This window comes from Pygoscelis adeliae, unplaced genomic scaffold (assembly GCF_000699105.1).
Source record: "Pygoscelis adeliae isolate BGI_AS28 unplaced genomic scaffold, ASM69910v1 Scaffold86, whole genome shotgun sequence".
In the NCBI taxonomy this organism is placed as follows: Eukaryota; Metazoa; Chordata; class Aves; order Sphenisciformes; family Spheniscidae; genus Pygoscelis; species Pygoscelis adeliae.
In genome coordinates this window covers 3,148,426-3,159,710 of record NW_008824930.1, presented here as the reverse complement: position 1 = coordinate 3,159,710, position 11,285 = coordinate 3,148,426, and the positions used below count along the sequence as shown (strand labels likewise).

At 44.4% G+C, this 11,285-nt stretch overlaps 1 protein-coding gene across 1 annotated transcript in view; it reads left to right on the top strand.

The window, feature by feature from the left end:
* MARCH11 (membrane-associated ring finger (C3HC4) 11) overlaps positions 1-190 on the top strand; it is a 69,719-nt gene extending 69,529 nt beyond the window's left edge. Inside the window, exon 6 of the mRNA XM_009325004.1 lies at positions 1-190. This exon is cut by the window's left edge and continues 124 nt beyond it. Coding sequence (XP_009323279.1) covers positions 1-190 — 190 coding nt within the window.
* Positions 191-11,285: the final 11,095 nt, after the last annotated feature.

The window sequence follows — 11,285 nt, the reverse complement described above, 5'->3', positions numbered from 1 at the left end:
AGGAAGGACATTGTGGTTACCGCTGACTGCATTTAGAAACAGAAGCCTAGTTCATCCAACACAGTTAACCTCACCAAGATTTCAGTGTGGCTATGTATTGTTACATCTGTTCAACCGCATGAGACCTCAGGAAGATTCATCAGAAGATAACGGCTCTGGGGAAGTAGTGATGAGAGTGACCTCAGTGTAAAGATTATGCTCACTGTGCTACACGGATAAGGATAATGTGCCCTGATGTTACAGGACTTTGGAATGTAGTTACAATGAATGGTGAAACCATTAACACTTGAAAAAATATATATACTTTTTTTTTAAAATTTAACGCTTTTTATACGATCAGCTAAAACACAAATACATTTTTCTGGAAAAAAAAAGGCTCTTGCTTTTTATATAGTCTGCTTTATGAGATCTTTTGTCAATTTGTACCTGAGGTGTATACAATATAGTTTGACTCTTAGGTCTTTGAATGATGAGGAAACTAATTTTTAAGTAAAAAAAAAATATTTAAATGTATTTTCTTAAACTCTGGCTTTAATCCACTACTGTTATTTTTCCCACTTTCATGAGGATTAAACTGAACAACCTTCTTCCAAAGAGAAAAAGAATGTTGACACAAGTCAAGTATTCTTCCTTTTCTGTCTTTATTTTGTTGTTGTTTGTAGCTCAGTTCAGCTGTATGAAAGTACGTAAAGGATATATTGTCCCCTGCCTTTAAGCCAAAGTCCAATGGGTGTTCTACAAAACATAAGCGAAAATGCCAACTCTTCTTTTAGCTCTCCCACATGGACGTGCAAGACGTCAGACACAAGTATGACACAGGCGGGGGAAGTCTTGCACTTCCTCTCGGGTCTCTAAGACCTGCAGAGTGCTGGTGCTGTGCCTGTGCACAGAAATGACATTACCTTCCGAGCAGTGGTGCTGAATTTAGCGGCCTGTGAACTTCTAGTACCTTTCTAACTATAGGACATCGACATCCCATATTTTTTTAAAAAAAGAAGAAACGCACATTACAACTTCTGGGGTAATAATAAATCCTAATGGAAACTGAAATAGAAATAATGCAGAGCCTTAATTTTGCCAAGTAATGAATCATCATGTTAAAAATGAGCCAATGTTCATCTTTATCATGATAGCTAATCAATGCTGTGAAGTTTGCTTCTGTTTTTGTCTCATGGCAAAAATTCTAATATCATTTAATCAAATGAAAATGGAAATAATTTCCAAATTAATAATTAAGTCTGTTGAAGAGCAAGATGAAAAAGTAGGGCTGAAATGACTCTGAGAGCTCTAGCTTACTTAAAACAGTTTGTGGTGGGTTGACTTTGGCTGGCTGTCAGACCCCCACCCAGGTGCTCTCTCCCCCTCCTCAGCAGGACAGGGGGAGAAAATAAGATGAAAAAGCTTGTGGGTCGAGATAAAGACAAGGGCATCATTTACCAATTACCGTCACGAGCAAGAGACAACACGGGGAAAATTAATTTAATTTATTGCCAATTTAATAGAGTTGGATGGTGAGAAATAAAGACAAATCCTAAAACACCTTCCTTCCACCCACCCCCTTTCTTCCCAGGCTCAGCTTCACCCCTTCACTCCCAGCTCCTCTATCTCCTCCCCGCAAGCAGCGCAGGGGGATGGGGAAGAGGGCCTCAGTCAGCCCGTAACAGCTCCTCTCTGTCGCTCCTTCCTCCTCACGCTTTTCCCTGCTCCAGCCTGGGGCCTTCCCACGGGCTGCAGTCCTTCAGGATAAACCTGCTCCAGCATGGGCTCTCCATGGGCCACAGTTCCTTCAGGGCATGTCCACCTGCTGTGGTGTGAGGCTCTCCAAGGGCTGCAGTGTGGATATCTGCTCCAGCGTGGCCTCTCCAGGGGCTACAGAGAAATACTTCTCCACCAGGATCTCTCCAGGGTCGCAGGGGAATCTCTGCTTGGGACCAGCTGTGTCTGGCATGGGGCAGTCCCAGCCTCTCCTCACAGAGGCCATCCCTGCAGCTCCCACCCCCACCTCCCCCGCCTGGACACCTGCAGCCAGTGCACAGTTAAACATTTTTCTGTTTCAAAGTAAGTTGTAACCAATGGCTGCAAAATTCTGGAGTTATTTTGTGCAGTAGCTGGAGTGCTGTGGCTGGAAAATTCCTTCTCTGGGATCAACAGGATGATGCTGGAATCAGTGCATGCCTTCCCTTTATAAGAAGCTCACGTGCCAAGACCAGACACAGGAGGCTTCTGCAACTACACTTGGAAGGGAGATAGAAATAATTTAAGCATTGGAACTAAAGGTCCTTATATATTCATAAACATTTAGCCAATGAACTTTACACAGGGCCCAGCATTCTGCGTTTTACTCTCACAAGCTCAAATTTACACTTACTAAATCTACAGATGACTTACTGCTCTTTAAACAATTCATGCGAAAAGCAGAACATAAACCATGAACAACAAAATGCTATCTCAAAAAAAGCCAATTTATCTCTTGCATGGCAAATTACCAACATACGATTGGCGATCTCATTGAGAAACTATGAGAATTTGCTTCCAGATTAGCTTTAAATAATTTCCCAAAGGAGGAATTTGTAGAGAAACAGATGATGAGAGAAACTATGGCTGGGGAAACCTGCTATATCACTGGGAATTTCTTGTTCTTAATTACTAGTTAAATAAAGCCCGCCTTCCCAGAAGGACCACAATTCCACATGACCAAATTGGAACTGGAGTTAGTATCTCAAAAGCACTTGTAATACGAGGAGACTAAGGCATTCTGTGATCAATATACTTAAAAGGTTGTCTCACACCTTTTAGGTACTTGTGATCTTTGGGATTTAAAGAATATTTCAGTGGTCTTTTTACAGGGTCCTAAAAACAAGATTGAGAACTATATGTAAACATTTTGTTGTAAAGAAATCTTTTTCATTCACATCCAAATAAATAGGGTGCTGGAAAAAAATGACGCACCAGAAAAGATCAATAGAGGTAATGTAAAAGAGGACAAGGTTTCTGTGTACAAATATTTGAAAGACACCTGGGTCTAGAACACTTAACAGATTCTGAGGGAAAAAAAGGTCCAATTAAGAGTAATGAAAATCAGTAGTGAGAGAATTGTTTAGGGCAAATACCAGAAAAGCCTTTTTAATAGTAGGATTTGTCATCATTAATCATTTCTATGGCACAATAATTTTGCATATGTCTGCGTTTATGTATTTCTACGTATCTAAAGCAAGATCGGGAAATGGTAAACAGTGACAGGATTAGTATGGGCAGGGTGCAGTTGTGGAAAAAAAAAATCAAATCTATGGCTGTACTGTGCTGCAGAATGTTTTCAGTAGCAAGAGTGCCTAGTGCAGGATATGAATATTTCTTCGTTGACGTTGTATTTGGATTTGTGCAGTACTGCAGTGCTGTGATCACCTACATGCAAGACAGATGAATTCAAATCAGAACAGGTGCAGAGAGGGGATATTAGGATGAAAAAGGAGTAGGGACTCTATTTCACATGAGGAAATTTGAAGAGCTTGTTCTGCTTAACAAAATTTGAGAGCGAAAGTTAGTGTTCTCAGTTAATACGTCGCAGAATAAAATTTAGTTAGTTAGTTAGTTGGTTAGTTATTTAGTTATTTATTATTTTATTTATTTTAGGCAAAGAACAAGCCTAAGAAGCAAAAGAACTCAAGGACACAAATAGTTCACAAATAAATTTAGCTGGAAGTTCAAGGTAGTTTTAAAATACTCATATAATGAATCACAGACAACAATTCAAGTTGGAAGGGCCCATGGAAGGACATCTAGTCCAAGCTCCAGGGTCAGCTCTGAGGTCAGACCAGGTTGCTCAGGGCTTTAAGCAGTCAGGTCTTAAAATTCTCCAAGGCTGGAAATTGTATAACGTCTCTGGGCAACCAGCTCCAGCTCTTGACTGTCCCCAGTGTGAAAAAGTATTTCCTTCTATCCTACCTCTTCCCTTGTTCCAACTTACGCCTGTTGTCTCTCATCCTCCCATAACGCCCCACTGTGAAGTGGATGGCTCTGTCTTCTTGATAACCTCCTCGCAGGTGCTGTCAGGCCTCCCCTGAAGCCATCTCTTCTCCAGGCTGAGCAAGACGTGACCCCTCAGACTCCCCCTCACAGGGCAAGTGCTCTGGTCCTCAGCCAGCTTGGGGGCCTTCTGATGAACTTGCTCCCTGTCTTTCCTGCACTGGGTTGCCCATGGCTGTCCCTGCAGCCAGGGCACACTGCTGGCTCATGCTCAGTTTGTGTCTGCAAAGATCCCCAGGTCCCTTCCCGCAGAGCTGCTCCCAGCCAGGCATGGACCAGCCTGTGTCCTTGCACTGGTGCTTCCTGCCTAGGGACAGCACTTGGCATGTGTCTGTAATGAATGTCATGAGGTTCCCGCTGGTCTATTCCTCCAGTCTGGCTAGGTCCCTCTGGATGGCAGCCTTGACTCAACTGTGTGTCCCTGCAATCTGGCATCATGTGCAAACTTGAGACCAGAACTGTCTGTCACCTCCTCCAGGTCACTGATAAAGGTGTCAAATGGGACAGGGCCCAGCACAGACCCTTGCATTACTCCATTCGTTACTGGTCTACAGGCAGCGTAGGTCCCATTAACCACCACTTTCTGGACCTGACTATCCAACCAGCTTTTTTGCAATCAAATTGTCCAACCATTCAGACCTCAGTGTCCTGACTTTGAAAGAAGACTATTGTGGCAGATGGTGTGGAAAGCCTTGCTTGGATCGAGGTAAATGTCATCCACTGCTCTCCTCTCAACCACAAATGCAGTCCTTTGAACACAGAAGGAAATCAGGTGGGCCAGGTATGATTCACCTTCAGTAAAGTCAGGCTTACTGTTCCCAAGAACCTTTCTCTTCCTGCACATGCACAGAAATGAGTTCCAGGAGGACTTGCTCCCTAATTTCCCCAGGGACCAAAGTGAAGCTAACCAGCCTGTAGGTCCCTAAGTTGTCCTTTGGGCTTTTCTTGAAGATGGGTGTGACATTTGCTGCTCTCTGCAGTTGCCAGGGACCTCCCTGACCTCTACAAGTTCTTGCATATAATCCCCAACTCAGTCTTTACCCACTGATCGTCGTTCCTGTCCTCCTTGAGCCCTTTCACTAAGCACCGAAGGCTGTGAGAACTTGGTGGTGAAGACAGAGACAAAGGCAGCGTTAGGGACACTGGCCTTCTCTGTGTCCAGTGCCACAAAATCACTCACCCCACTAAGCAGTGAGCCCACATTTCCTCGTTTGGCCTTTTACTGCTCATGTAGAAGCTGAAGCCCTGCCAGTTCAAGCTGAGCTTTGGATTTCCTAATGCCACCCCTGCATGCCTGGGCAATATTTCTAAAGCCCTCCTTTGAAGTTTGGCCTTGCTTCCACCTCCAGTACATGGCCATTTTGCAGCGGAGCTGTGCCATGAGTTCTTGGCTTAGCCAAGCCGGGATCCTGATACTCCTGTTTGTTTTCCCAGGTATCGGGATGGACCATTCTCATATCTGGAGGATGCAGTCCATACAGACCTGGCAGTTCCCCTCACCTCCTTCAGCCTTCAGAGCTGCTCCCATATGATCCCAGCTGCCTGCTCTCTGGACAAGCCTCAGGCTGCTCGCCTGGTGCCCCACGTCTGGGCTCTGCGACTCTCCTCCCTCCCTCCCTCTCACGCTCACCATGGCCAGCGCTGCCATGGGTCACCACCTCCCCCACTGGTGCCTCCTTGGCAGGGACAGCAGATCCAGACAGCAACCCACTGGGCTGGCCCAACCAGGCCCTGTAGTCCCTCCAGAAATCTCCGGGGCTGCATGTGTCCTGCCGTGCTGCCCTTCCAGCAGGTGACAGGGAGGTTTATGGCCCCCAGAAGCACCAGGCTCTGCCTTCCCCAGACTTCCTTGAGGGGTTTAAGGAAGGCTTCGTCCCCTCCCTCACCCTGACCCCATGATCTTGTCCCCCCCACGCTACTGCCTTCCCTGGCCTCCCCTTGGATCTGACCCACGAGCTCTCACCAGACCCTTGTCTGTCCCACAGGAGAGCTCCATACATCCCAGCTGCTCCTTCTTACTGAGAGCATCCCCCCTCTGCTTCCTTGCCTGTCTTCTGCTTGTATTTCCTGAGAGCGCCACAGAGAATTATGGGAAGAGCCTTCCAATAAAAACAGCGACAACAAAACATCCAAGCTGTTTCAGAGGGAGTTTGATGACTTTATGAAAGTAATTAAGATATTATTACTAGTGGTGGCAGAAGACTGGGATTAATACCCTTCCCTCTCTATGCTCATTTCTGTGTGCACAAAATGCATACTTCTGAAGAATTTCATGTCTCCTCCAAACAACTAAACTTGTTTGGAATTAATGAAGTTATGTAAAAAGCATGTATTTAATGGACACCAAAAACTCGGTATTGACCCAACCACAGAACCAGATTACGATGTGAGGTGAGGTCTCGCCTGAAGTTCCAGACAGAGTAACAACACTGGAAATCAGACCTCTTGTAAAAACCTGTATTTCAGTCACCATCCTGTTTGAATATTAAAACTGCGAGTTGGAGAGAATCAAAGTGTAGAACAAAGGGAAGGTTTTGCACCACCACCTCTGGAAAGTCGCATTTTTTCCATTTTCCTTGCATTAGTCCCCACTGGCAGTAAAACAATGGACTACAGGCAGTGCAAGGGCAACTTTTGAGTTTCCTTGTTGGGACACAGGAGAAACAGCAAGAATTCTGCTTGAAATGGCTCATGCATTCCTATCAACTTGAAAGCAAGGAGGAATCAGGTTCTGCTCATTAAAGGGTAGCAGCGTTTGCTGCTTAAACTAAAGATCACTAGCCAAAAACTGTAAGTGGTGAAACACAGTCTTCCAAGACTCTCAAAGACAAAGTAATTTCCAGTTGCTGCTGTACATATAATGTTTTAAAATGTTTAAAGTAAAAAAATCCAGGTTTATAACAATTAGATTATGATTAGAGGCATAGTTTAGGGAGTCAAACTCAGCAGAGGTCCCTGGACTGGACACACTCAAGAACCCTTTTGAATATCAATAAGAAAACCAATAGAAAGCCCATTTTTACTTTAAAAATGTAGAAACATTTATACAAAATAAAGCTGCTTCGTAAACAGTTTCTTGACCACAGAAGGCTAATCTAATGGGAGCTCTACAGAATAGCTCCCCGGATTCACATTTCTTTCCTTTGGAATTATATTTAAAATTCAACTTACTGTTAAAACAAGTCATGTAATATTTAAAGCAAACCTTTTCACATATTCTCCTCTTGAAACTGCGTATCATCAGTATTAGCCTGCTCTGGTGTGTAAATCAAATTTAGCAATTCAAACAGCACTGTGATGAAATAGGCAGCACACTTACTGAGCTCTGCCAGTCTGATTACACTCCAGATCAAGCCACAACAGCTTCACAGGAATTTTTTTACTCCATTTATAAGGTACCATTGGACCCGTCATGATTGCAAAGCAAACTGCTGTTAGCTACTCAGGAATTGCTTTGCAACTTGGGCTCCACTGCAACAGAAACTTTGAGGAAAGAATATATGCGATTTGGTTGGTGACATTTCATACTAGTTGCTTGATAACGTTTTGGGTTTTTTTTAACTCTAGAATATCTTAGTTTATTGCATCATTATTCTGTAAATGACATATCCAAGGAATGATTACCAATATTGCAATCTACCTACAGCAGCACAGGACAATACAAGCAGAGGCTACTATACTGAGAAGCATACTTCTCCCTCTGAAACCTTAATGGGTGTTAACTGAAGAACTGAAGAACTTCAGTGAGAACTGAAGAATTCTGGTGGACTACATTTGAAAACAGTTTGTTATTATCTGTCAGATCTGTGACTCCAATAATTACGTACTAAGAAACATGAAAATTTTCTAATGCTTGAAAAATAGGAACTGTTAACAGGTTTTCTGGAGAGAAATGAAGATGCTCTATAAACCATTTCATCTTTCTTGTTTGCCTTACATAAAATAATTAATTTTCATAAACCTCATAACAATTTCAAAAAACACTAGTGAGTTACCAGTTCCTAGAATTACCTGTTAGCTGTTGTGTAAGAGGAGATAAAGCAGTGTTCAGGGCTGAATTAGTACCTTAGAGAGGACACCAGAGAAATCTTTAAAAACAGGTTAACACTTGTATTTCATTTCATTAAAATCAGAAATGAGGTTTCGAATCTTTCTACATTCAGAAATCTGTCAGGTGGATACTGACATTTCTCCTGGATTTAAGAAGAGATATTTATAATGCACTGCAGAGTGCAACCACAGTCTGAATTAAAGGTGATGCATACATTAAAACCAGTCGCATGGCAAAAAATTAAAAAGGAAACACTAGGGCCCCTGAGAAGCATAAACACCTTTCAAAGATCACCCGCAGATAATAGAAAAATAGCAATCAGCAGCATAATTTTCTCCCGCTGTGGCCAGTCAACTATCCTGCAGGCATGTAGAAACCCATGATCACCCTACCGCTTAACGAGTTCTCGCCTGACAGACTGAAACTATCCTTGGCCCTGGAGACTCCGCATGTACTAACTCCAGCTGAATTTGACCCTGACTTGTCACCATTTGCTCCCTTAGTTCAGAAGTCCTTAGCAGCGGGCTCGAGGGGCTGTCCTCTGAAGGATAAAAGACGTATCAGCTGGTTGAAAGTTTGTAAAAGCTTCATAAAATGACATTTTCAGCAGAAAGCAGGTGGCTGGAGCCAACCACAGAACTTGTTTGAACACCAGTTCAAGCAAACTGTGTTGAATCAGGTCCATGCTGGCGGGTCCGTCTAGGTGCCAGAATTCAGGATCAGCCATGGGCAGAGACCAGAAATGCCACCGAAGTCACTGCAAGAGCGAGAGTTAAGGTGAATGAAAGGGGCTCAGACAGCAGTGGCTCGGTGACCTGGGGAACGTTCTCCAGCTTCCACAGTTCCTTCCTGGCTCAAAATCTTGCTTTGTCCTACACATGAGGCTGGAAGAGGAACAGCCAAACTTGTGAAAGCAAAAATTATGTTGAATAATTAGTCCACAGGTCCCATTTTCTAGGCCTGATCACCACTAGTTCTCGAGGAAAAAGTACTTCTCCCCTCCCTTATTTTCAACTTTTGCCCTGCCAGTTTTGAAAAAGGGGGCAAAAAATGCAGCCAAAACCAAGGAACTTGGTTCTTCTAAGGGATCATATCAAAGTCACCACATGCTCCTCACCCAAATTTTGCTAGAATTCAAAATGTTGAACTGAAGCAGCTAAGTCTTTAAAGAGGGGAAAACTGAACTCTGCTGTAGGGACAAACTGAATGTGAGCGATGTCCCCCCTTCCCCACACCCCTGCAGTAGGGCTTCACTTAATGCAGCGCTGTCTACCAGCTGCCCGGGAACCGACCCAGTCCATGGGAAGCCTCAGCGGGCTCCGTCACCCCTGGGGCTGGCTTTGGCTCTGCTCGCCGCTGCAGCCAGGGGCCTCTGGCAAGTCCTCACCTGCATGCCTGCAGCGGGTCTCAGCCCCTCTTTGCCCTTCTGCTCCGCTTCAGACGCCCCTGCCAGCGGAGCTGCCCCAGAGGAAGGCGTCCCTTCCTTCCCCCAGGCGCGGCTCAGCCAGAAAGCTGTGGTCAGGGCTTGACAAACAGGCAGCTGTCCTCCCTCTGGCCCACCACAACCTATACACCGCACAGTAACCCGAATAAGCAAAACAGTTTTACCATCAGTCACAAACATACGAACTCCTCCTGTGTAGATGCACAGACACGCTTGGCTTATTTTTCTCTAATGCAGCCAGTCAAAACGAATAGTAGCTGGAGTCCGGTGTAGGGACAGAAATTCAGTGCCACCTGCATTTCTCCTATCAGGGAGCATCCCTGAATATAACTCTCTCATCTCTTTAAAAAAAAAACACAATTAAATCCAGAAAAGGCACAAATAATTTTACTAGAATGTGTTTTGTCCCCTCAGACATAGCTTCCCATACCGTGCAGTAGGTACTGATCTAGCAAGACAAGAAAACCTATCATTCAGGTACAGACTGGCTCCCTCTGGGTAGCATTTCTTGTTAGACTTTGCTGTTTCGTGTCCCATGCAGATTCAGCTCCAATTAATGAACTTTAGAAAAGAATCTATCTAAGATTTTACACTTTGATACGGAAACTTTTCTGTACATGGGCAGATATTAGCAAGACATTTCAAGCTAGTGCCTCACATTCAGCGCACACTGGGGTGGGGTGTTTGTTCCCACTAAACACATCTGGGCTATCACTCACTCCCGGACGTTAGGGTAATTTATCCACATCCCAGTTTGCCACTAATGACAACTTGGCATTTGTCCATGAAACAAGAGTTTCTAAGAGACCCGTTCAACATTTATCCTCACATCAAGTGTTTATCACCTTCCTAGGGTTTTACATATTTAATAAAACACCCATTTACTCCAGTGGAGGAAAGTGTGCTTCATGTTGTTTAACAATTAAAACACTTTTTTAAAAAACGCAAACACAATCGCATGGTAAGTAACAACCCCTAATGACCAATCCACCATTTCCAGTCATTCATAAGGTTAAATTAGTTTTCCTGTCCTCTTCCCAAATTCTCATGGGTTTTGTGGCAGTTTCTAACCCATCACTCAAGAAAAGCCCCAGACACACCATGTCTCACACACTGAAAGGTGCTTTGCATGATAGGACAGCTTTAAACTCACCATTTAGGTCAAACTAGCATTCAGCTCTTGAGCCTCACCCTGCTGGTGGAAGAGGTAGAGGTCAGACAGTCTCTTCCCAAGCATCATCCAGATGAGCTAAATGCTGTAGTTAAGGAGCCTCATGTCAGCATTTGCCCCTGTTTCCCCAGCTGACGTGGAGTCTGCTCATGCCACAGCAACCTCAAGAGCTGAGACGCATAGTGCCCTACGAAAACCATCAGAGGCCAGCAGAAAACACGACCATCGGTTGCACAATTCAGCTGAACAGGCCTTTGTTCTTTTGCTACGTCTCCCCATTCTGCCTTTCCTTTCTCATCAGTACGTCTTGTTCATCATGCCCCATGGGTGGAAAAATGCAGTAGCCCCACCAGAAGGAAAAAGGAAAGTAACCAGATTTCTTGGAGATAGAATTTGTTTCCTCCCCTGCCCAGGCCCTTCATTATGTACTGCCCTTCAGCAGCAGCAAGAAGGAGCTGTGATGGCTGCAGTGCTGCATCCTTTTACTGCTGCACTCTGTGACCTCAAAAAGCCTGTGAGGATGATGCTCCTCAGGAGAGGGACTGCACATAAAGCCCAGCCCTCAGGACATTGCTGGATCTGATTGCACCACCACC